Source organism: Felis catus, chromosome D2 (genome assembly GCF_018350175.1).
Source record: "Felis catus isolate Fca126 chromosome D2, F.catus_Fca126_mat1.0, whole genome shotgun sequence".
Classification (NCBI taxonomy): domain Eukaryota; kingdom Metazoa; phylum Chordata; class Mammalia; order Carnivora; family Felidae; genus Felis; species Felis catus.
In genome coordinates, this window is record NC_058378.1 from 70,517,522 (window position 1) to 70,543,872 (window position 26,351).

Genomic DNA, 26,351 nt, shown 5'->3' on the forward strand with positions numbered 1-26,351 from the left:
GTCATGACCTCACTGATCGTGAGTTCGAGCCCCTTGCTGGGCTCTCCGCTGACTGTGCAGAGCCTGCTTGGAACTCTCTCTCTCTCTCTCTCTCTCTCTCTCTCTCCCCCTTTCTCTCTGTTCCTCCTCTTCTCGCTCTCTCAAAATAAATAAATAAACTTGAAAAATGTAATTAAAAAAAAAGAAATCTGGGGGCCAACAGCAGTGGGTAGACGCTTGGAAAGCCAGTTCTGAGGGATGGGTATTCTCAAGAGGCACGCCGAGGGAGGAGAGGACAGACCACAAGCTCCCCGGCAGTCCTCAGAGAAGCTGCCGGAAGGTCTGCGAAGCTCACTCTGGGCTTTCTCAGGAGTCAGATGCGTAACTTCCACCTCCACCATCTTTCCCGGAGCCCCGGCCACCCCTCCCTTACCTCCTGCTCCCATCTAACACCCTCCCCTGACCCCTAGCATAAAGGACAGGACAGTTCATGTGCAACCCCACATTCTTCGGTCAGCACTCCAGCCCAGAAAGGGGTGGGGGTTGGTGGGGGAAGAATGTTAGAAATGGGGAAACTGAGGCGGAGAACATGTGAAGCTGTGGACAGAGCCTGAGATGGAGGGTTGGCACCATATTCACTTTCTAGCTGATCTTAGACAAGGGACTGAGGCGCTCAGAGTCTAGGTCTTATCAGTAAACCGGGATGGATAAGACGATAATGTTCCTCAAGAGAGTTCGTCCAATGGTTAAGGGAGACCCGGTGTGTAAAGGTGCTTCGTCCTTCGTAACACAGTGGATATACGTTCAGCGTCTAGCCCCACCGTTTGCCAGCGTGCATATGTGCAAGGGGACACTGTGTACACACTCGTGTCAGCATCCAGAGGGTCGAAACCACGGGCTGCAAACTCAGATGTTTCCAGGCACCCAGACGATAGCACCAGTGAGTGAGGCGGGCAGTGAGGGAAAAGGAGGCGGCCGCCTGACCAGGAGAGCATAGGTCCCTTCTAAATGGAGCTCTCGGTAGTCAACGTCAACTGTGGCCTTGAGGAATCCAGGGCCAGCTTCTGGCTGGAAGTCTACGACCTTTATGCAAAATGTTCCACTTTTAAAGGTTTGCAACTACTTCACTCTGCAGACCAAACAAAACAGCTCTGTCGTCCAAACCTAGCCCACAGGCCCCCCTTCGTGGCCACTGATCACATCACAGAATGGCCCAAGGGAGCTCAGGGGTCGTCTGGCTCAAACTGTCACTTGACGCAGGAAGAAGCTCAAGCCCAGAGGAGCCAAGGGACCCAACAAAGGCGCACAGCTAGTTAGGACAGAGCCAACGGCCACAACCGGAAGGACAAACGACACACGCTGGCCGTGCACCATTAGGTGGGGGCCCCCCCAGTCCCGCTGCATTTTTTCGCCTACTTACTTCGCTCTGCAGCGAGTTCGCATACACTGAATGTGCAAGGCTGATATCGTCTTCCAAGCTCCGGGAGCCAAGCATCTGCCCTTTCATTTTCTCAAATGCCTCTTTGTATTTGTACTAAAGGGAAAGAGAGCGGGAGAGAGTAACAGCTCGGGGACAAGGGACACGGAATGGGAGAGGTGGGTATTGGGCGAAAATGTTTTGTTCTTTTGACAGTGACTGGGTGAGTTAAAAGAAAACGCGTGGGAGTCGTCAAAAGGCCTATTCTTTCATATGCAAGACTCCCAATGACTAAAGGGCTGGATATGAACTGGCAGGACATGTTAGCACTTGGGCGGCCCGCGCTGGAAGAAGGTGGGTGCATTGTTAACAGTCTCTGCACGCGGACTTGCTTTAGGAAAGCGCCTGGTGGAGGGTGCATTTCATCTGCCCGGGGTCCAGAGTTACAGTCCGGCATTTGGCTTTGTACCCCAGCTAGGGGATTTTTTTTTGTTGTATGGTATGTTCTCTCTCACTGGTCGTTACCAGATTGCCCTAACACAGTCAGTTGGGAAAGCAGAGGACAGTATCCACAGGCAAAAGAAGGCAGGGGTTGGGGGCAAAAGGAGTAAAAATCGGTTAGGATTAAACGTTGACACGGTAATGGAGGTGGATGCTCACGTCACTTATGATTTCGCCGGAAGCCTTTGCTGCCTGAAATGGAATGGCATCCAGTCTCAATTTATATCCGCCGTCTCGAAGTTTGCTCCAGGATTCCTTGTAACGTGTCTGTTGGGAACATGCGGACAAATAAAGACCTTCGTGTGATCTGGTGGTTCTGAGATGCTCATTACCAAGATGGGCATCGGCTTTGTTATGGGTTTTCTCCCCCGGCGCCCGGGTGGAGTTAGAAATCACTGCGTCTTAGCAAAAACCGAGAAAGAGTTGGAGCCTGCCTCACGCCCATCCACGGGAGGGAGATTCTTTTGGGGGCGACTCTTTAGAGTCAGACAGACCCAGATTTCTCTGAGCAGCAAGCCGAGTGGAAGAAGGAGGCATAAGGCTGAGCGTGCACAGCTCTTGACGTAAGATAAGGAGAACACAACTGTCTCTGTCGAAGAACAGGAAAGGGGGCGGGGGTTGCTGATCAAGGTCACGGGAGGGAAGGGTCTCTCCTCGCCATAGCCATTGGCTGCCCTCACCTATATTCTGACGCTCCGGCATTTCACCCCCTCAGTACCAACGCCTTTTGTAGTAAGGCGGTTTTCCTAGTCTCATTCTTGCAAATGAGCTTGACTCCTCTGTAGGATGGCCTACCTAGCCCGCAGAGCTCAGCAGCACAAATGAAAGCATGGGGCCCCTTGGTCACAAATATTACAAATTTCAAGATGGTGACGGCAGAGCATTCAAGTAAGCTCCAGGCCCTTCTGAGTACGGGATGCTTCTGAGCACAGGCTGCCGGGCACTGCCCAGGTCCCCGGATCCCCCGGAATGAAAGCCAGTGCCCCATCCACCAGCCTCACCTCACTGATATTCATGGCATTCAGCTTGGCCAGGAGGACTTCAGGGAGGTCGGCTGTCTGAGTGTAATGGTGCTTTATGTTTTCTCCTTGTTCCTTATATAACCTCTGTGGAGGAAGAGAGGTTTTGCATTAAACCCAGGAGGTTCTTCCACACAGCCATCAGCCAAGTTACACTCCGGGAGACAAGGGACAGCTGCCACCTCCCCATAGAGACAGGATCTTGGGTGCCCTGCCTCCACCTGGATCCCGCAGCCAGCACGGTGACACGGGCTTCGTGCCCTCCCGAGTCCTACGTCCCAGCTCAGAACACGACAGGCTGAAACCTGCCTCTGCGTTAACACTCTACTTGTAGCATAAACCTGACACGGTGTCAGATGGGAAAATGAGGTCTAGTTAACACGTAATAATTTTGTTATTAACCATAAAGCGTGGGAGGGCATTAAAATTCAGAAGCATGAAAGAGGGCTCTTCCACAGGGGACGTCTGGACCTACTTCAATCCCCACTCCCTTCCTCCGTCTCGAGGATTCTTGTGCTAATAAATGTCTACCGGGTGGGTCTGGGGTGTCTTTCATGCGGAACTCTGATTTGGGCTTATGACATCCTCATAGTGATGACACACGAAGTTGGCATCGGCCACCAGAGCAAGTTTCTAAGCCGGGCTTTTCCATCCCAAATCTTAGTAGCTGTGTCCAAAGTTTCTACGTATCACAGCACTGCCCCCTAGAGTTGGTTAGGGTAAGGAAGAAGCCCGGGTTGTTTTTCTTCATACAAAAGTTCTTGTTTGACTATCTGTGTTTCTCAGAATTTAATTTGTTTCTGATGGGCTGCTTGTCAAGAAATTATAAATTCCTAAACCCGTAAGTTTGTAAATCATCCCAAAACTTATTCTGATAGGCACTCAGGATATTTCCAAATGCCTGTTAAATAAGGCACAATCAGAATGAAATATTCAATTGAGAAGCATGAGAGATAATTTTGAAACTCCTCTTCACCAAGGGTTGTACATTTTCCTCACAGCAAGTCGAATGGTTTGAAGATATTTATAAGGCGTGTCTGCCCCACTTTACAAAGATCTGCGGGCCTCTCTCAGCAGAATCAGCCAAACGGGGTTAACCCATGTCCTAAAGTGAGTTTTTATGGGACCTCATCATTCGATTTGGTCTCCAACGAACGCCATGCCGTGAGGACAAAAGGCCAGGTCTCAGTTTCACGTTAAAAAGGGAAGACGGGAAGTGAGGTCACCGTTAGTCTCGTGCCCGCAAGACCCAAATCATTTCCAAAGTCTTTGGGGGAATTCAGAGAGCAAGAATTCCTGCCCTCGGGTCCCAAGGAGCCCTAGCGGGGGCTGAGTCTTCCAGTTGCCAAGAATTTTCACTCCCAAAGTTCCAGTTCTGGAAACAACACCTTAAAACAAAAAGGAGAGGGGAAAAGCCCCCCCCCCAACACAAATCTTGAAGATATGCAAATGGGAAGACAGGAGAGCATGAGGGCAGTGGGGTGGCAGAGCCCCACTTGGCATCAGAAGAGCGGTAACACCCCATTTGCATCCTAATGAGGAAGCACCCCCGCTAAGGTGCTCCTTGGCAAAGGACAAGGAGTTCCTTCATCCTTAGAACAACAGAAAGAGCAAGGCAAGGAACCCTCAGCTTCAATCACAGTGTTGAAAGAAGAGCCCACTCTTAGAGTTCATAATGTATATATATTATCACTTACATCCACGGCTTGGGTATAACTAATTCTGGCCTGGACCATCTCCGGAGTGTCTTTAATACTGGTAAACTTCAAAGCATCTGGAGGCTGACGGTACTTCTTCTGTTGAGCAGAAAAAGATCAAAGCTGTGAATTTTGTGCCGCTCTTTCATGCCATTTGAAAGGGAAAATCATAGGTTGCTTGAGATTAGAGTGAATTTGTGAACATAATTATTATTCGGCTTTCCTCCATCTTTATATCCTAGGTGCCTTCAGGTTAATATTTGTTTCAATTTAAGAATAACCTCATGTCAATTAACATTAAAGTATTTCTAGCTGGTGCAAAGAAAACATCGCGAAATTGGGTTATACCGCTAAAATACCGGGGGATGTACGCCTAGGAAAGGGTTCTTTTTGTGGGTTTCAAATGCTGCGTTGTTTACATCTCTTAGTTTGGGTCTCCCAAGCAAGAAGGTGGTTACATTCATCAATTGAAGCTTCCCGCTTTCCTTCCACGAAAGGACTTGGCAGAGATGATCACAGTCAAAACCCTCGCATTTAACAGTCAGGGATCACAACTATTCAATCACTTTAGAACCTGGTTCAGTTAACATGAGCAAGGATTCTTTAGAATGTTACAATAACAAGAAGAAGGGTTGCTATGGTTGAAAGGAAGAAGCTTACATTTTGAAAGACACTGGAAACAAACAAACACAGAATCACAAAGAATTCCAATGCTGGCAAAGACCTAAATACCCAATTCTGATTCTAAAAGTCATGCTTAAATTAATTCCGGGTTTGTTTGTTTGGTTGGTTGTTTGTTTTTGTAATCCACATACATTTCCAGGAGACTAGGACAGTCGCACTCTTAATGGACTTATGAAGTGTATCGTTCCTCAAATCAAAGACCTATTTTATGAACACTTCCTCATTTCTCAGGGTCAGTTTTTGCAGCCTGGGTTGATTAAGGAAGACAGGGTTTGGTATCCAGCCATCTCTGTTGGGTCACCTGCTTTTGTAAATAAAGTTTTATCAGAACACAGCCATGCTCGTTCACGTACACGGTTGTCTATGGTTGTGTTCACACAGAGGTGGCAGGGCTGAGGAGCCGCAACGGGAACTGTGTGGCCCACAAAGCTGAAGACACTCCCTATCTGGTCCCTTACAAGAAAAGGTGTGCCGACTCCTGCTTGAAGAGACAGGCGTGTATGCATCTGTGGTTTTCTCAGCAGTGTGTGTGGCATTCGGGCTGAAAATTAGGAGGTCAGCCAATTTGACACTGCACTGGAAGCGTGGGAAACAGAAGTGAGGTGATTAGGGAGAACGGCCGAAAGATTTTCTTGCCTTACTGAAGTTTGAGGACTGGCTTGCAGCATAGAAGATAAGCCAATTTGTTGAGTAAGTCTGCAAAATGAGGTGGAAAATTAAGCCCACTGTGGGATCAACAGTTCCAGAAAGCTCCCTTGGATGCCAGACTTCGATGCATGAAAGAATCATCTTGAAGTCTAAATTGTGTGTATGATTTATTTTTCACATCCTTTTATGAGCGGGCCCAATGAGAGCTTAGGAGCATGAGTCCTCCAACCTAGATGTTTGCTGCGGCAAGTTTCTCAAAATCATCCTTTGCAAAGGAAGGTCTTTCCTCAGTCAGAATGAACTACTTAGGGCCGTGAAGTGTCCACTGAGCCTTGAACGTTGACTAAGATTTCCTAAGAATTAGGCCAATCAGAGCGAACCCACTTCTGGAACCAGCTCTGTGACATGTCAGGCTAACCAGAATATTCTCCCATGGGAAAGACATCAACGCTGGGCAGGTGTGTTTGGAAAACCAACTTAGGTGTCTTTCTGTTCTACCTACACATTCAGTAAGAAAGTGTTCTCAAAACAAAGTCCCAGGAGGCTCATTACAAAGGCTACTATCCTCTGTGGCTGCAGCCGTGATGATCCCCTCCCCACCCAGGAAAATCCAGAAAGACCAGGTTACTCTGGAGGCAACTAGAAAAATCCTCACTTGCCTTCTGAGCAAGTTCCTCCCCAAACAGACATGAACAGAGGTGGGATTTGGGTTGTTCGAGGATGGGCAGCCTCCGTGTGAGCACGAGGCAATGACAACTCCCTGGTGTGTCTAATCCAGTGGCTCTCCGCCTTCCGGCAGCATCTGGAGACACTGTGGGTCGTCATACCTGGCCAGAGGGTGCTACTGGCATCTAGTGGGTGGAGGCCAGGGGTGCAGCCAGACACCCCACATGACCCAGGACAACCCCCACAACAGAGAGCTTTCGGAATGCCAACAGTTCTGAGATGGAGAAACCCTGATCAAATCTTTAAAAGACCTGTTTAATGAAACTCTCCCCAAAATGTGAGCAGACGGATCTTTTTAGCACGCTGTAACGCCTTAGGGTCCAGCTGGGGTGGCTGCAGGTGGACCGGCGTGAGATTTAAGTAGAAGTGAGACCCCTCAACAGGAGAGACCCGGGTCACGTGCTCCACACCACGTGAATATTCAAAAACTGTTTACACTGTGGCGGGAAGAGAGAGAGAGAGAGAGAGAGAGAGAGAGAGAGAGAGAGAGAGAAAACGGGCATCAAGTCCCGAAAGAGCTTTCTGGGTGCAATAAATGTTATCTTTTCATCATCTCTCCCTTGTTGCTTCATTAAAAAGGTAAGCTGGTGGGTAGCAATTGAGCTCTTTTTGATTGTCATTATTATTCATAATATCATTTGTCACCCACTTTGTTTTTGCCGGGGCTCTACGGGCCCCTACTGGTGTGTGTTTGGTATGTAGTTTCCCTCTAATTACCAGCCCTAGTCTGGGCTTCCGGGCCTTTCATGTAGCTTTGCCTTTTTCTTCGCCTTTTGAGTGGAAATTATTTTAATTTTATACAGCAATGCCACACGCCTAGTGCAGCCGGCCCTGTTGCACGCTGTCAGGAAATCTCACCTCGCTAATGAGTTCTCCTGCCTTCTTCGCCTGCTCCACATTTAATGACCCGGTGGCGACCCAGCCCGTGCCTTTCATCCACTTCACATCTGCCCTGTATTGGTTCTGATAAAGGAGAAAGAAGAAAAAGGCAGGCCATTGTTGGCGCGCAGACATTTAAAGGGCTGTTAACGGCTCCCAGATGTCGCCTTGGTGCTGGCTGAGTCAAATTAGATGCCACTTTTGTCTTATCCATTTCTGCACAGTCACAGGCAGGGCTCCAGAATGTCAATTAATTTCCCCTCTAATTGGAGCCTCCCGCTGCCGGTGGCGTCAGGCCCCACCCACGGGTGCCCGGGGGGTGCAGCGGGAGGGGTCGGATCAACCTTGTCCCTCATTAGGGACGCGTGTCTACCTCGGGAAGAGGAGTGTCCTCATTGTCTGCTTTCCCCGTTTCCTTGTTGGAAATGACAAGCAGGGGAGAAGAAAATGAGAACTCACAACAGAACCCGGGTGGGGAGCTATTTGAGGGAATTTCACAAGACAGCCCAGGCCTCCCACGGTGCCGATTCCTTCCTATGCGCCTCGGTGCGGGGCAGGGGGCACGTCTCATTTCTTTGCTCGCCGTGCGTGGAAGGAGTCGTTTTAATGGAAAGCCATTTAAATGGACGCTTCTCTAAAACTCGCGCATCACCTGTATCCCCGGAAACCGCTCTGCCAGGAAGGGTGGTCTGCACCGCCCTCCCCACCACCCGGCCCGCGTGCGGGCAGCTGACCTGCCTTCTCAGCGCACAAGAGTCACCCGAAGGAGGAGGGGAGCCAGGTGGGGCACCCAGGAGAAAGGGGAGGGAGCGCTCAGGTTAGCGTGTGCCATCTTCCCGCAAAGGGCACTGCCAGGGTTGGAAGGAGGGTGGGAGACCTCTCCCCGAACAGGCCTCGGTCTCCCCCCCACCCCCCGCAGAAAAACGAAAGAGGGAAAACAGACGTAGAGCAAATGCCCCGGAGGAAAAAAGTCGCTGGGTGGTGGTATAGTATCTGAAGCGGGCGGAGCTCAAATAAAGGCTAAACCACTAGGAAAGCTGAGCTGTGTCCGCCCTGGGATCCAGAAGCAGGTATGTCAGGGGATACACTACCATCTCGGGGGCGGTCGGTGGGGGGGTGCTGGGGAAAACCATCGTGGTAACGCTAGCACACGCACGCGTGCACACGGGGCTTACGTCGCTCTGTAACCCGTACGCCTTCTTGGCCCATTCCACCCTCATGTCTGTGGGCAAAGCGGTAAAGTGATGAGATGCTGTCTTGTAGCCTATGTCTGTGGCTAGATGCTGAGCCTTGCGGGCGTGCACGAGGTGGACCATGTCCAGGGAGACGTGGCACTGGGCCCTGGTGTCCTCGAACCCCTTCTTGTACTCCAGGTCGCTCTGCAGCTTGGACATTTGCAGCGAGTGACTCATTTGTGAATCCCCCTGGGCATCCTTCGCCCCAATCAGCTTCCCTCTGGACCTCTCATAATCTTCCTTGTACTTCACCTAAACAGGAAGGAGAGAGAGGGGCATGTTAGCATCTCCTAAAGGCATTGTTAACTTTCAAACTGAGGGTATGAAAGTCCAAACAAAGCCAAACAACAGAATCTTACTAGAATTAGAATCTTCCTATCATTGAACAGTGAAATAAAAGATTACTCATTATTTCCCTCTTCACCTCAGCTGCCAGGAAGCTCAGAGCTAAACTGAATGCTCAGCTATGCAACAGTCTATTCCCAAGTTCCTGGTGACATTCCATCTCTTGTCTGTATTCCTCAACCTCACTTTTTCTGGATTTATTTTTAAGTGGCCCGTTGTTTCCTTTCTGGGAATAGTGAAAACGTTATAAACAAAAAGTACTCGTGGAATGCAAATGACACAGAATAGCCCAGACACAGCTGCTGTTTGGGAAAGGGGCTCATATTCACTTGGAAAAAGACCGACAGTAATGAGGATCAAAAGGAAAAAAACAGATACAGAACTGCCTTAAAAACTGTAACAGGATAATATTATCAGGAGACCTGGGCTCTCCTCTCACCTGAGCCAACAACAGTATTAATACCTTCCACCATTTATTGAACACTCACTGTGAGCCAGGCCTGGTACAAACCCAAGCCCCTCAAAGTGCATCTGTAGACCAGTGCTGGTTCATGAACTCTCACCAGGAACAAGATAAGGACCTTATGCCAGAATGACATCACCAAGTCACTGTTTAGCTCAGCTGATATCTACGTATATTTATATAGGGGAGTATATTTATGTGCATGCATTTCTTCTGGAAGCAAGACTGTCTTGATGACATTAGCAGACTTTGTCTTCCGCTCTGGCCTCGGCTTCTGATCTCACATCAGACTCCCGACAGACAACAGTGGACTATGAACGCTCAATACACATCAGTTTGTTTCATGTTTGTTCCTCGTAAACATTTTGCAACTGCCGATTTACCAACGAGTTAACTGAGATTTTGGAAGGTCAAACCACCTTCCCAGAATCACAATGCTTACTAGGGGATGGAGCTAGGATCGTATCCAAGGTCCATCTGACACCAGGGCCTACGCTCTCGGTCACTGGCAGCCCACGACATCCTTAGATAGTCCTGGAATGTCTCTGAGCCTCAGTTTATCTGTCACGTAAGCCATTTAGCTTACTACTTGTGCTGCTGCCGCTGACAATGCCTCCACCTACTGAAAGCCAACGTGTGGCAAGCAGTGTGCTCTCGGCTTGTACAGGATTATCTCATTGTGAAGCAGTCGTATTTATCCCCACTTCGCCGATGGGACCCTGAGGCTCAGACCCTTTCTGACTCTCCTAGATGGAAAACGGCAGGATTCGTGGCGCCCTGTACAAACTGAGCACCTACTCACCTCGCTGGCCAGGTCCCTGTTGGCTTTGGCTGCCAGGAAGGCCAAGGAGTCAAGACGTAGCTCAAACCCTTTCGCCTTCTGGTTTTCCCAGCTGCTCTTATACAGTTTCTGAGGAGGTGGGGGAGAAAAGAGATCATCCTCCTGCGGGAAGCCTTCCCTAGACTCTGTAACGCTCTCTCCAGGAGGCAAACACGACTGCGTCCTTCCACAGAAACCTGGTAACCTGAACACCACCAGACCTCCTTGTTCCTGCCTCAAGGCCTCCTAACACACAGGGCTTCGGTCATAAGAAGCTGAATTTGAACTCCAGAGGCCTTGAAAACTACTAGGAGTCTTCACGGGGGTCTCAAAGACATGCCCGAGGTGGAATAACATTGCAAAACGCCCGGCAACATTTCTGGAAGGTTCCCCACCCCTGCGCACACAGCCCGCTCAGCCCAGCAGGTGCCACAGCTGCGTACCTTTGTCTCCCTGCCTCCAGCCTCTAGCCCACCTGGGGCTTGTCCTTGCTCCTCCCATGTCCCTTCCTGCCCCCACCTATGGGTTTCAAGGTCTCTCTTCTGAAGGCTCCCTCTCTGTGTGTATGAATCAATTTAGCCCCTGTTGTTCCTTCTAATTTTCCCCTCTACCTAGGACTCAGATCAGGACTCCAAAGACCTGGGAGCTGAGGGGCAGAGCTGAGGAAGGCCCCTGCTGAAAGATAGGGAGGAGAAGGTTGGGGCCACGCATGCTTTGTGTCTGAGAGCCATCTGGGTAGTGGCTACCTTCGGCACACTCCTCCTCCTCCCAGGGCTTTCCGTATATTAGCTCACTGAAGCCTCGTGACAACCCGATGAGACGGGAACTAGTATTACCCGTCCTTTGCCAATGGGACAACTGAGTGCAAAGAATTAGCCCAGGGTCTCACACCTAGTAAGTGATAGCCCCAAGGATCGAACAAACCCAAGCAGTTTGGAGCTAACGCCTTCAAGTGCTGCTTCCTTCCTTCTAGCAATGCTCTACTGCTGTTCGAGCCACGACCCTGGAAGAACCACTGCCTCCTACCCTGTTATATAGTCAGTGGGTCAAATCTCCCGCCAGCTCGTTCCTAGGGAAAGTGGTCCTTCCCTCCCCCTACAACTGGCCAGGAACGAGGTCTGCTGGATGAGCTGTTTACAACGACCGGATGTGTGGAACCCCAGGTGACAGAGCACAGTGGCCAGGCGCCTACGCGGGAAAGCAGAGTTTACAGCCGCCCCCGCCCCCTCTGGCCATACCTCACTGAGATTGGCAGCATTGGCCCGGGCCTGTAAGAAGAGAGGCTCATCTTTGCTGATGCTGTACTGATGGATGGACTGTTCATTTCCTGCCTTGTAGGCCACCTGTCAGGAGAGAGCACTGGGTCAGGAGCAGGTGGCAGGGTGGGGTGGGTGGCACGGCATCGCGGGTGCACCTTCAGATCTGCTTGGCGTTTCTGAGACCTGCACGGGGGGGTCCGTTACAAAACCCGCCAGACCAGACGCTGGCTAGCAGACGACAGCGAATGGGGCTTAAGGCCGGAGAGGTGAAGGCAGAAGGCGAGGCAGTGAGGAGCTGCGAGAAGAATGTGGTCAGGGGACCAACCCGACCACACTGCCAAGGTCCCTGTCTACACACGTCGCCCTTGAGAAGGCACTGAGCTTCCCAAGCTGTTCCCATCTATGCTGTCCACGGCCACAGAAAATAACCCGCTGCAGGGCTCAGGTGGGCCCAGGCTCCCCGAATGAGAAAAATAAGAAGCATTCTCTGCTCCCCTGCACGTCCCCCTGCCCCCATCGCCAGTCCCAATGCATTCACAGGCAGTGACACCTGCACAAGTGAACACCTGCTCCATGAAAAACGTACCCCTCTGTTCTTTCTCTCTCCCCTTCCCTCCCACCCCCCAACTTGAGCTTCCAAAAGGCGGCTTTCTGATGCCCCTGAGCTCTGTTGGTAGCGTCCTTTCCGGCACGTGTCCCTGGACCTTTATGAAGGACGACTAGGACGGTCCTGGCCACCCTGCGGCAGCTCCAACACATGCTTGGTGTACGTGCACAGGAAGTGCCCAACACTGACGTGCAAACAACATACATGGTGTTTCACTCCGATGCCGCCCGTCTTGGGGTGCATGTCCCCCCCCCCCCAAAGAGAATTCTCTCCCGGCTGCAGAAAGACAGAGCCTGTGATGAGAGGTAGGAGGAGGGGGAAGAAAGAAGAAGAAAGCGAGACGGGGCAATACCGAAAGCTGAAATGAGTAGCATCAGTCGGCATCTGTCCTCACAACCAGCAGAGAAGGGAAGTGGGGTAAGGCAGAGAGAGCTGGGGTCCGGTGCCCGGAGACAGCCTGCAGGCTCTGGGAGAGCCAGGCCCCGCCTGTCTAAAGGAGAGGCTCTCTGGTGCCCGGATCGTGTCCGGGCAGCACCTGCTGTGGTCTCAGAGACGCCTGGCCCGTGACACAGCAGCATGGCGGAGAAAGGGCAGCTCGGGACTCACTCCGCTCTGCAGCTCCTGGCTCTTCCTGGCGTGTGCCATCTGGGAGCTGTCGGTCACACTGGTGAACTTGAGCTCGTCCGCCCTCTGCCTGTAGTTTTTCTGTTTCCAAAGAAAAGGGACAGCGTAGCATTAGGGATTGGCTGTCCCCCCCACCAAACTCGTGCTTACATCCGCACGCACACTTTCAGTGACCCGTGCATCTTCTTGGGGGGAGGGGGACCGTCACGGCTGGTCCGGCAGCTTAATCGGGACCACACAGGCCTGAGGCAGCCCGCTCTGGGGAGCCTCTTTTAGTTCCCACCCTTGAGTGAGAACTTGAGCCTCTCCCTCAGGAAACCCTATGTTTCACCTTATGCCCCGGGATGCACCCATTTTATAAATCGAGATCTGACATAGGAAAAGTGACGTGGAGGGAACTTGGCTTTACGACCAGGAAGACGGAGGCCAGGTCTCGCCTCTGCCCCTCTCCAGCTTCGTGACCTTGGGCACCTCTCTTGGTCACCCGAGCTGCCCTTGCTACGGCGGCACAAAAAATAGAAGCTGTCTCACTCTGGGGTGGGGCAGAGGCTTCAATGCCATGCTTTCCGCGAGCGGAGTCCGTGGACCCAGCAACGGTCCACATCAGCTGTCACCGTTGGGCATGGTGCCATCACGGCTATCCAAGGATCCCCTATGCCATAGGGAACGGGGACGCCGGGAGCCACAGGCGGGAGGCTGGCGGTCGGGTGGGATCCAGCCTCCCAGTTCCTTCATGTCCCAGATCGCCGAGGTCTCGTCCTCACTGTGTCCCCGCCTCACACCCACAAAGTAACTGGCAAGATTTCACATGTGCTAATTCTGTCTCCCCACAGGGACTTCTTGTCCCTCCCGGAGGTTAGTTCCTCTGGCTTTTCCACCGGAGGTGCCAAAGTGGACGGGAAGGGCGGCCGCTGGGGGTGGCTTCACTGAAGCAAAAGCCTCGTGCGGCGGGGAGAGCAGAGGTGAGCACCACACCAGTTCTGTCAGCAAGAGGGTCACGGGCACCACCTGAACCCAGAGTCGGGTCTGGGATATTGGAGACTCCAAATTTCCTGCCTTTAGGGAAAAAAATTCTCCAAAGAGATTTGCAATTTTCCTCTCTAGTTCCACTGTGTTGAATGGGAAAACTCCTTCACCACATAATTGAAGGAAGTCGCATTTCCCTCCCATGGTTGGAAATTCCTGATTATTCCAGGCTCTGCATGGGTCAGATCATAAGAAATTGCTGAGGAGCCAAGAATCCACCCTGGACAGGGCACAACAGAAACATAAAACAGGCGAAGAGAATAGTGTTTTCCCGGCCCTCGAGGAGCTTAATAATTCGTAGGCCGAGGAAGTGAGACACAGATGGAAATTCCTAGGGCTGGAGGTCAGCTGGTTGGGTCTCCTCATAACCTTATTTCTTTATTTCTATATCCTAACCTTAAGCGTGTCTGTGTCTGAGAGAAGGACGAGCAGTGGAAACATAAGAGTCATTTACAAAACGTGCTTCGGGGCTGCACTACCACCTAATGGTCAGGAGCTGGGGCATCGGGCCGAACACACTGGGACAGAGCCCAGCTCTGCTCCTCCCTCGAAACTCTCAGTCCCTCTTCCCTCACTAAAATGATCTTCACCGGGGAGTAATAGTGTCTCCTCACACAGGGCCGCCGCGGGCAACGAACGAGCAGTATGCGAGCAACATCCTCAAAGTGGTCAATCAATGACAGCAACGGCTGCGGGACTGTGCAGCTGTTATCACTATTATTACCATTTGCAAAAGATATGCCGACTCAGCCTTCCTGGTCCTGACACGAGAATTCCCTTTGAGGATCCCAAACAGAGCTCCTGAAATAGTCACACTTCCAAATGAGATGCCCTTCAAAAGTCTTCCTCTGCCGGCTGCCAAAGCCCACTTTGCCTGGTGGAGAGAGAGCCGCAGGGACTCTCAAACACTCCCTGTTCTACACGACAGAAAGGGTCGGAAGGCTCGAGTGACTTGACCGGAGTCTGCAGTGAGTCGAAGGCACAGCACCGGGAAGAGTGCTGACCTCCAAACAGCAGACCCTCTGATTCAGGAGGCAGCACACACGCCTCACGTGACAAACACATTTTCCCACGTGCTAATCGACTGCGTATTACAACCCTTCTGGATTATTCTTTGGCTGCCACTGCTCCTCTACGTAAACCGCTAAGGCTTCTCACGAACGCCTCCCCGGATGGGGGAGGGCGTGCGGAACATTCGTCAGGGTGCCCTCGCAGGTGCGAAACGAAGAGGTCCTCCTCTGAGTCCCCCTCAAAACAAGCCGGGGGTCTGGGGAGGGGGCATCAGGGGAAAAGACGGCGTTCGGCGCGTCGCGGGCTGAGAACCACTAGGAGCCGGGGGGCCCGAGCTCAGGTTACCTCGCTGATCAGCTGTCCCGCTTTCTTGGCCTGCTCCAAATTGAGGCTCCCCTCCGTCAGCCACCCGACTCCTTTCATCCACGCCAGGTCGGCCTTGTACTGCAGCTGCAAGAGAAAACCCAAGCTGTAATCAGACGTGCGGGTGCAAAGAAGATGGGAGAGTTCGGAAAACCCTTGTTCTTGCATTTGTAGAACTGCCCTCGGCTCTTTCATAGTCGGGCTGGACTCTCCTTGCGGGTGAGGCCACTGACTCACTTTGTAACCAGCAGATCATCTCCCACCTTAGTGCTCAAACACCACAACCGCACCAAAAAGAGGGCTTTTCACACAGTTTTGACCGAACATCGCATCTCCCAACCTGCTAAATTTCCAAGATTTACTTGCCATTTTCAACGCTCGCCTCCTCCTTGCTCAGCGCCGTGATCAACACATCTGGCCTTCTGCACCAGCTCTGAGCCCCAGTCCTCCGCCCTCTTGCCTCTGCTGTCTCGACTGTATCTAGGGCTCAACCTCCCCACCCGCCTTCCCTGCAGCTGACGCATCTCAGAAGTTCTTCCTGGTCCTCGGGGTCACGGAACAGACTCGTGCACAGGTTCCAAATCGCTCTCAAGACGTGCCTGTGCCCAACCGCGAGGGGTGCGGGAGGAGAACCGGCATTGAGTGAGGGCTCACCTCGCTCTGGAGCCCGTAGGCTTTCTTGGCCCACTGAGTCTTCATGTCCTCAGGCAGCACAGTGTATTCATGCAGTTTTTTCCTGTAGTCCAGGTCACTGGCCAGAGCTTGGGCCTTCTTAGCATGCTTGATGTGTACCATGTCCATGGGTAGGTGGAAGCGGGTCTTACTCTCTTCAAAGCCTTTCTTGTATTCGACCTTGAATGTACCGACAAGACCCATTACTTGAGGTCGGCCTTTGCAGAAGCGGTTCAAAACACAGAAAAGCAGCCCGGGCTTTCATGAGGAAACGACAATGTCACTCATCTGTCAGAAAGGTGGGGCCCAATTTCTGGCTCGGGAAGGCGGTGCTGCTGAGGAGCTGAGGCCCCATGCTGCTCTGGCTCTGGCGGGAATGCCTCTCACCAATATGAAATCTTTCTCCCTGGCTTCTCCAGGAGGAGAATGCTCGATCTACGGTTTCTGCAGAACGTTTACGAGACAGAATAACAGAGCTTGGGCTGCAGAGCCAGACAAGTCTTAGGTCAGACCTGGTCCACCCTTTGCCAAGTGGATGACCTCTGGGGCTCATGTTCCTCAGGGGACTATTGCGATAAGCAAGCAAGGTAGCAGCTGAAACCTGCTAAGTGCAGGGACTGGCAGAGAGCAGCCACTTGGCAAACGTTCCCAATGAGGATGGCAATGACAGTGGTGATGTCGGTGATGACAGCAGTGACAGGGGTGATGGTGGTGTGGTGGTGAGGAAAGGTGGCATGCCACAGCGGAGTCAGTATGGTTCCAGAAGTTACACTTCTAGGATCCAATCTCTACCTTTACCACTGACTACTACACAAGTTTGGGCAAGACACCATCCTTTGGCCCCAACTCCTCCTGCTGAAAATAAGAAGTATAATTCTGTTCTCTGTCTAACCTGCAGCCAAATTCTCAGTGTCTCTGTATATTTCATGACAACGCACTCCACAGGACGTGTTCTGTAGGCACATCCAAGATGGCGACCCAGATGCCAACTCTCTCATTCTGTTTAAACCATGGCTCCTTAATGACTCACCAGGGAATTATATCTGGCTGTGCCATGCAGCCTGCACCAACTTGGAGCAGCCGCTGTAAAGCAGAAACTCAGCGCTCGTGTGTCCTTTTGGCCTCCTCGGCTTTGGCAGGGAAGGCCTGATCTGAAACCGAGTAGGTCCCTCGTAGCAGAACCCTCCCTCCCCAAAGGATTTCGGCAGGTGACGTTTACCAAGGTTCATCTCCAGCCACCACAGTCATTTACCAGCAGGGTCATTTCGACTGGTTGGAGTTTAGGCGACTCAGTTATCTGCTAAACATTCTGAGTATCAAGTGTGTCATAGCCACAGGATTCATCCAGGACATTGTCACAACAGACAGGGCGCTTGGTGTCTAACTCTCCCCGTAAGAATTAAGCTCCACTGGGGAGGAACCTGTTATGTGTTGTCCATTCTGATAGCCCAGGTGTCTTACACGGGATCTTGCCCATAGTAGCTGCTTGGTAAACATCTGTGGGTTGAATAACTGTGGCCGGACACCTTTGTACCTTGAGCAGTAGAAAGAGATCACTGTTGGGGGCCCCACCTCTCATCTATTTTATTTTAATTTTTTTAATGGAGAGAGAGACACACACAGAGCATGAGCAGGGGAAGGGGAAGGGGCAGGGAGAGAGAGGGAGACACAGAATCTGAACCAGGCTCCAGGCTCTGAGCTCTCAGCACAGAGCCCAACGCGGGGTTGGAACCCATGAGCCATGAGATCATGACCTGAGTCGAAGTCGGACGCTTAACTGACTGTGCCACGCAGGTGCCCCTATTTTAAAAGAATAGTATGCTTTGGCTAGATAAAGAAAGCAAACAAACTTCTCACACCAACAGGGAAAGAAATTGTAGATGGAAGTCAATAAAAAGGTAGCAGTGAAGTAGGTCCTGGAAGGACTCTTAAAGTAGCACAAGCCTGAGAAAGTGCGGAGGACGGAAAAGAGTTTACCTCACTGCTCATCTTGGCAACCTGCAGAGAGTGCAGAAGCCTGGAGTCCGTAGTGCCCATGACTTTGCCTTTTGATTTTTCGTACTCTTCCTTATATTTAATCTTGAGAGAAAGAAAAAGGTTTACTGTGAGGGGAAAGGAAACTCTGCCATCGAAGGGGCTCTGGTATTCACAGGGCAAGGGGAAGAGTTCTGAAAACAACCTCCCCATCTTTCGCGAACCCAGAAGAAGATTAAAGAGGCGTGATGTTTACAACGTTAGCGGTCATTATTTTTTTTCCGCAGGACCACTGACATTTTATCGGAACCATTTCTTATGCATTTCTGAGTTAATGAGAGAAAAACCTACATTGCTCGCAAGCTCTCCGGAGGCTTTGGCGGCCAGCAGAGACATAGCATCCAGTTTCAGCTCAAATCCTTTCCCCTTGGCCTTGTCCCAGCCTTCTCTGTACTTAACCTGACGAACAGAAACACAGGTGAATAGGAGTCCCGATCCATCTTCCTGCCAAAGGTTACAAAGACGTTTAAAACAACGACGACGACCACAAAGCTGGTTTCTCCATCTGTTTGCAGACCAGAATCTTGCCTATGATGGTCAAAACGTAACAGCAATTATTAACATGGTTTGTTGATTCCTGAGCTGTGGGGCCGTGCAGGGCAGCGGGGATGGGACGGGACAAAGAGAAGAGCCATGTGTCTATCCTGCTCTGTTGTTTCCTGATCATGAGACCTTGGGAAGGGCACATTAGCTCTTTCAGCCTTACTCTGCCATTTGAAAAAAAAAAAAAAAAACAAAAAAAAACTCCTATCATCTGTCTTAGGGCTGTTGTGGGGATAAACTGGATATAGAACATGAAAACAGATCCCAAGCTGGTAAAGATGGAAGGTATTGATATTACCATGGTAACAACACCTTCAGTTTATTGGTCCTTCCTAAGTGCCTTCTACTCATCAACTGTACATACTTTGCATTAGGCCTATGAGGCTCAGAGACATCTATGACCTCACACAGGTCACACAGCTTAAAAATCGCAGTGCCAGCATCTGACCTGGGGGATTCTCATACCAAAGCCCATGCCACTGTGTCCCTGCAATAAATGCGTCCTTGGGGGGTGATGATAATTGAATAATTCCATTTTTGGTTGCCTGTCTCAGTGTGCTGCCCAGAGCAGGCATTCAATAAATGTTAGTTCCTTTTTTTCTTCTCCTGCCCCCATCTAGAACGAGAAGCCTAATCACAGCCCCCTTGTGACTCCGGGAAAAATCTAGCGACTGAGATTGATCTCAAAACTCGAATTTTCGCCACACAGCAAAGCACCGGTCGGAAGTCATCAGGACGAGGATGACCATGATGGTGATGGCGTGTGTGTGTGTGTGTCTGAGAACATGCTGTGCACATGCTCAGATCATGAGAATTACATTTCTACAATCAGTTTATCCCCTGTGAACTGCCACAGTCCATGAGACAGCAAAATTCAAAACAATAATGTGATGGGCGTCCCTGATGAACGTCTCTCCCCAAACACAACAGCCCCTGCTTGTTGGGACTGGTGCCCTCACCTTCACATAGGTTACGCACCCCCTACCACATTCTCACCTCCACTGCTTGCTCACCTCACTGAATAGTTCAGCATTGGTTCTGGCCTTCACCAGCTGAGGTATGTCCTGTGGCAATGTGTAATTCAACTTGTTTTTCTCATAGTCAGCGCGGTAATTCACCTGTTGGATTTAAAATCAACCCACAGGGTAAATGCAAGGTTTTTATACAGACAGGAGGTGAATTTTGGAGGCAAGCCTCTCTTTTTCACTTTCCCCTTAGACCCAATAGCCGACAGGAGTTTTTGGAAAATTTGACAAGGAAGCCTGCAAGTTTATGAGTGTTTTAAATCAGCTGATTAAAGAGGTCAAGTGACAAGTAAAACAAGTCAAAGGCACACTCTGAGTTGTGAGTGTATAAAATATTTCCCTGTGGTTATTTCACCAACTCTCCTTTGAAGCACTATGGATACAGAACTTTTTTTTTCTTTTTTTTTTTTTTTTTAATGTGCTACACCGCTAAACATCTCACTATAGGCAGAGTAGATACTCAGGGAGTAACTATCAATGGCTGCTCATATTGAAAAAAAAAAAAGCCATCTTAAGTCACACACAAAAAAGGGCCGACCAGACATTAGGTGATTGCCAGTGGAAAAATAGAGCATCATCTGAAAAGCATCCTTGGCCCCAAATTGAACCTGAGCCTGATCCAACCTATAAATCTAGCTACTATTTTATGGGACATTTGGAGGCCAGAGGAACACATGAAGTCCACGTAGGGATCCAGTAAGCAAAGTACAGACTGTGGGAAACGTAACAGGATAAACAGTCCAGTTTCTTCAATAAACAACTTGCAAGAAAGAAAAGAGAAAACCAGGAAAACTTAAAGATGAAAAGAATCTTAAAGAGCTATCAGCCATTCACAAGCATGGACCTCATTTGGATCCTGTTCCAAACGAACCGTAGGACAAAATGATAACTTTATGAGATCATTGGAACATTGAATGCTAATAGGACACTGGTGGCATTAAGAATTACTATTAGTTTTTTGGAGTGATATACTAAAATTGTATAAATATGTCTAAAAATTTTTAATCATTTAGAGATTTACCCTAAAGTATTGGTAGGTTAAATTATCTAATCTTTGGTCTTTTTTCTTTAAAATAACACAAAATGGGGAAGTGGATGGGCATATAGATGAAGCATGACTGGCCATGAGTTGGTAGTGGTTGAAGCTGAGGGATGGATACACGGGGAGTCGTCACATTATCCTTTCTACACTTAAATATATTTGGAATTTTCCATAATAAACAGTTTACACTGAGGGGAGGTCATTTCATGGTTGTCACAAGACATAGGTCACCATGAGTGAAAGCCAACTCCTTTGGGTCACAAAGATATCCAGATATCCAGGGGTCACAAAGCAATTGTGAGTCCCCCACTAGGCAAGGACAGGTTACTTACATGACTCAGTTGCTGGGCATTGATTTTGGCTTGGACAATTTGAGGGGTGTTGGTCACAGAGCTGTATTTCAATTTGTCGATGCTTTGCCTATAGTGGACCTGGTTAAAACAAACAAACAAAAAACACTTTTCTCTAAGATTTGCTTATTAGTTCCCTGCCCCTAAGCTCAGCAGAGCTGTGATCCTCTGATTACTACAAAAAGGATCAAAGATTCCAATTGGAAACCAACAGACTCTCCAACCCCACAGACAAGAAAACCCCAAGACATGGTAGATTTGAGTGACTTTAACAGGAGCACAGTGAGCTAGTGAGCACAGGAAAAGGTGCTCATCTACGTTATTATTGTTATGAATCAGAGAAATGCATATGAAAACTGCAATTAGACACCCCTCCACTTTTGCCTGAAGAGTGAACATTTAAGCCACTGACTCTACCAAGGGCTGGCAAGGATGTGGAGCTGCAGAAACGCTCACAACACAGCTGGTGGAAGTGCGGGTTGGCAAAGCTACTTTGGGACCAATATGGCACTTTGGCATACACACCCATACCTTAGGTCTCAACAGTTCTATTCTTACATGCATTCCCAATGGAAACACACGCACAAGGTCACTTTGTAATAATTCAAGCCGCCTATCTATGCTTAATGTACTTTTCTATATATGCTTTATGCTTCAAAAGAAAAGAGGTCTTTTTAAAAAGGGAACGAAAAATGCAAGAGGGACAAAAAGTCCAACTGATGCCATAGGCACGTCGAGGTGGGAGGCGAGGGCGCATCAGTAGCTCTGGGCGAGGACGGTCTTCGCGTGGCTTCACCCTGTATGCCAGCCCCTGCCTGGCCCTCACTTCCGCCCCGTCGGTGTCCCTGAGAAAATGGCCGAAAGCTTCGCACGTTCGCGAAAGAAGAAGGGTGGGCCGGTTCAGAAGAGAAGGAGGTAAGATAAACCTCCAGCACAGCCGAGTGCACTGACTTCCAGGTTTCCCATCATTTCAAGGCACGGGGGGCTCGTGGGTTTTCTCTTTGGAAAGTACAATTTGCCCTTCAGAGACTCAAGGATTATTAGCCATTTGCCCATGAGAAGACATTCATTCAATTGTCTTCTTTTCCTCCAAACATCCACTAAGACATGGATGATCTTCCTCCTAAGATCCACTGTAGACAGAATGCGAATTGAGCAGAGAGGTGTAGGAACATGTCTGAGGCCTGGCGGCAGGTGACGAGGGAGGGGGTGGCGGTGAGCTGCGCGAGGGCCCAGAGCCCCGCACAGGCGGAAGGGGAGCCGGGATGCAGGCTAGCGAAGACGAAGAGGCTGAAGGTGGGGGATGGCCTGTTCCACAGTCTAACCAAGGCCGGCCCTCAATCCAGGGAAAGGAGGGAAAACTTAACGCACCCCTAACCTATTCCTGACCTTCTTCCCTGCGGCCTGCGTGGTCCCCTGACGCTCATTCATTTGCTCATTCATGCATTCCTTCAGCAAACAGCCACAGAAGGCTACTCTGCACGGAGCGAGCAGACTTGCACAGTCCGTGCAGATATCTCAGCGGGGCCCTTGCTCCCGGGGCCCCAAACTGACCCGGTGGCTTGTGACACCCGAGCCCCTCTGCCTATAGGCTCCTGGCTAGGCCCTCCCGTCAGCGACACCCCGGTTTTGCTCATAGCAACCAGATCACTGAACACCCCACGCCCAGTCTTCATGCCTCTGTCATATCGCCTGAAGCTCGGGACCCCGCCCGGTCTCCCACACAGTGCGGCCGCATCCTTCGGCCTAGGTCACGCCTAAGAACGTCACACCCCTTTGCTGTGTCCCCACTGTCTACTGGCACCTCTGCCCAGACCTCCACCTACCGCCTCTGGCCATACTCCTCTGGCCGCTGGCCCTGCCCTCCGCAAGGGGCACCACTGCCCTGTCCTCCCACCAGCGGTCTGTCTAGAGTCTGATGCCTCTCATTCTACCTGCCGGCTGCTACTTCCTGTTGCTGCCTTCATAGGTGACAGCTCACCTCAGGGAGACTTTGCAGCCCAGAGGTCACAAAATCTGTGACAGCCGGACAGACCACTAGCTGGGTACAGGTGAAGGGCTAGTAGGGGCTAAGGGTTTGGCCTCATTGTTGGGGAAGCATTCAGGAGTGGGGGGGACTGTGGCAAAGGCCCGAAGCTGCTGCTCAGCTCTGGGAACCAGTTACGGTGCAACAGTGCGGGGCCCAGAATGATCAGATCTTCCAGTTATTCCAAAGAAACCCAAAATCTATTTTATTGTGTCAAGTCTTGCCATTTTTAAATGCTGACGAATAGTTCAACGTTTTTAAAGCCCAGTGACTCAAGTGAAATAGACCTAAGGGCCATTGTCTCCCGTGTCTCCTCCTTGTACTCACTCCATTCTTGCCTGTCCCACCGCGGGCTAACGACAATCGTGGCTTAAGAATGGTACTTTCTGTGCCTAGCACCACTTCCGGTGCTTCACACACAAGAATGCATTTAATCCAACCACCCTGCGGGCAGACGCTCTTATTATCCCCACCTTACAAGGCAAAAACAGAGTCCCAGAGAACTAATTTGCCCAAGGTCACCCAGCTAATGTCAGCCAAAGTGGCTCCCACTGTAAACCTGGCTTGCAAAGCGAGGGTGCTTGGAGCGATTACCTTTTTTTTTCTTTACAGATGAATCAGGGATCCCCCATAGCCAGAGCTACCATTGTTTAGACAGGCAAATATGTTCTGGGTATGAACAAATGACTTACAAATTAACTCCTAGAACAGGATCTAGGAAAAATTGAGCTTTCCCGACACTGAGCCACGGGGTATTTTGTTGGATTTGGAGATAAAGCACGGCATCGCTTTGTGCTTTTTGGTTAGTGGTCCAGGGAGAAAAGTTTTTGCCCACTGTGAGTTGCGGATATGGGGTATATAGGAAAAGTAGGAAATATAAAGTCATTTCAATGTCAACCATTAATGAGATTAGAGTGCAGTTGCTTCCTGGTGCATTAACTCAGAGGGGAAATTATCATCTCATAATAAAGAGTCTATTAGAGTTCAGAATTATGCATGATAAAATGTCACGAAAACTGTATTTTTTTTAAAAGGCATATTCCTTCCCAATAATTCTGCATTAGTATGTTGCAGAGCACAATTACTCTCCTCTGCGGGACATAATTAACAGTCTCCAAGATTAATCACATCTCTGCAACATCACAGATGCTTGGCCATTGCTTCAATCTACTTTCTGAAGGAGCTCTTTGCTGAGGATGGAATCTCATTTTAATGCTATTAGTGTTGATAAAATCCATCTGAAGGGAATGCTCTCTAATTAAAGACGCACACTTGTTTATTTCATTTCATAGCTATTTGACCACCTTTAGAGCCACCAGACAGAGGGACCATAAATGCTCTTGTAATGGATTCCCCCCAACTTCCTTCCCCAAACTTCCTTCTCCCGATACTTCCTGTATGTAAATCTCTACGTTCTGGGGTGGTAAATTCAAATTCACATGGGAGCCAGGAAGGGAAGGTAAAGGAGAATAAGATAACCCAGAGCAGCTGCCCCTCAGTCCCAGCCAGTTGCTATCATGCAGGAGCTAGGGTGGCCATTCCCAGCATTTTTAGATTTTTCCAGAAGAGATGAAAATATGAATTTTTACATGAACTCCCCAAATCTCTATATGTTGGTCCAATTACTTTTTCAATTCTGTGTGGTCAAACTAAACGTCTCTGTAACCTGGATCTGGCTCTTGGGCTTCTAGTTCAGAATCTCCCTCTGCTTCTAATTAGCATTTCGAATCCAGTCTGGTTTGATTCTCCTATCAGACTCGTGCAGCTGACCAGGCTGTATTTCAGGTGCGTGGTTTGATTCCACAGCCTTCCACAGACAAATGTAATAGCAAGTCCTGTTATAATGGGAGTACAAAGTTGTAGGAATCTCTCTCCACTTGACTGTGCTCTTAGGCATGACTGATGGAGTTCTACGGGCTGAGCAGACACTCGCATTTTAATGAGGTGCTCTTGGTCCTCAAGTTTCCCAGGTAATGCATGCAGCCAAAATAGAAAGGAAGTAGCTTAGGTAGTCAAGTGTAACCTTGGGTTTCATGAAGGTGATGTGAGAAAGTCAACCCAACCAAACTTCCTGGGAAAAGAAGAAGCAAAGCTTAGGCCTTTTATATTCCTTGACTTCCCATTCTTTGCTTTACTACACATTTGAAAAGCTTATTTCATTCACCAAACTATCCTTTGCCGGTGACTGTCCTTTGCTGTCCCGTAAGCCGTGCGTTCAACACTGGAGATGCCCAGCTGAACCCGACAAGGCTCCCACTCCGAGCAAAAGGGAGAGCGACCCGAAGACCTATTTACCGAGAGCAACACCCAAGTCAACTACTGAGGTCATGCTGATCCCAAGGGAATGTAAAGGGAAGTAGCACTGGGCATTGAGTAAATGTATGTTGAATTATTTATTAAATTATTGACTAGTTGGAGATAACCATCACTGGCCAATAACTAGGATATGAACTCAGTTCTAAACCACCTTAACTACTTTTTAAGATAGCAGATGACTTTAATCTTTTTCTTTGTACTTTTCTGTATTTCCTAAATTGCCTGTAATAAGCATATACAGTAAAATTCTTACACTTAGAAAACAATAAATTTAATGAATTATACTTATTTCATTGGGACAAGTCAAACTGTACCTAAATAAAATCACCACTATAGTAATTAAGAAATACATATACTTTCCCAAGTGCTCCCGAGAGAAAATTGAGTCAACATTACCACTTCCTCTCAACTTTTAGCTATTTTATTTTACTTCCTGCAGTCCTTCAACATACCATACTCTAAAACTTTAAATTAAGAAAAAAAGAAGCTCCTCATTGCTAAAGAATGATTACTTTCAATGTGCCCAACAGCAGACATATTCCACCAAATTCTGTAAGGAGATACTGAAGAGCAGGTTATTTTCAAGATGGAACCAGAGTTGTCCCCACCTTACATGGAAAATCTAAGAGTTTCCAAACATGCATACGTGGGCTTCCTAGTGGGAAAGTTCCCCTTCTTAATCCCTTCCATCTGTTACGAACTGTTACATCTTATCTCTTTCCATCTCGCTACTTAAGAATCACTCCACAGGAGGAAGGGACAAGCAATAAAGCAGAAGGTGCTACCGGAAGAGAACTTACATCTTTCAAGGGAACCAGTCTCACTGTGGTTTGATAGGAAGGAGTAAGAGTGGCTGGGTAGTTGTAGTCCACAACATCGTGTTTATAATCAGCCTTGTAGGCAACCTGAAACACAAAGAAAAAGAAAGAAAGAAATTAGTCCCCACTTTCTTTTGACCTTGTTTGAATGACATAGGAAACTTCTAAAAAGTAACAAGAAATAAAATTAATTCAGTTTCACCACCTCCAAGGAAAATTAAA

At 49.4% G+C, this 26,351-nt stretch overlaps 1 protein-coding gene across 11 annotated transcripts in view; it reads right to left on the bottom strand.

Annotated features, from left to right (window-relative positions):
- NRAP (nebulin related anchoring protein) overlaps positions 1-26,351 on the bottom strand; it is a 70,983-nt gene that overhangs the window by 22,672 nt on the left and 21,960 nt on the right. For 10 of the 11 annotated variants that reach the window (XM_011287568.3, XM_011287567.3, XM_011287564.3 and 7 more), the window contains 16 exons: positions 26,112-26,216; positions 20,952-21,050; positions 19,566-19,670; positions 18,301-18,408; positions 17,953-18,054; positions 15,958-16,155; positions 15,286-15,390; positions 12,886-12,984; positions 11,652-11,756; positions 10,396-10,503; positions 8,726-9,037; positions 7,530-7,634; positions 4,614-4,712; positions 2,899-3,003; positions 2,057-2,164; positions 1,400-1,513 (listed from right to left, as the gene is read on the bottom strand). In XM_011287568.3, coding sequence (XP_011285870.2) covers positions 1,400-1,513; positions 2,057-2,164; positions 2,899-3,003; positions 4,614-4,712; positions 7,530-7,634; positions 8,726-9,037; positions 10,396-10,503; positions 11,652-11,756; positions 12,886-12,984; positions 15,286-15,390; positions 15,958-16,155; positions 17,953-18,054; positions 18,301-18,408; positions 19,566-19,670; positions 20,952-21,050; positions 26,112-26,216 — 1,977 coding nt within the window. The remainder of the gene's footprint in view (positions 1-1,399; positions 1,514-2,056; positions 2,165-2,898; positions 3,004-4,613; positions 4,713-7,529; positions 7,635-8,725; positions 9,038-10,395; positions 10,504-11,651; positions 11,757-12,885; positions 12,985-15,285; positions 15,391-15,957; positions 16,156-17,952; positions 18,055-18,300; positions 18,409-19,565; positions 19,671-20,951; positions 21,051-26,111; positions 26,217-26,351) is intronic. The other variant, XM_023240955.2, reaches the window with a different exon arrangement.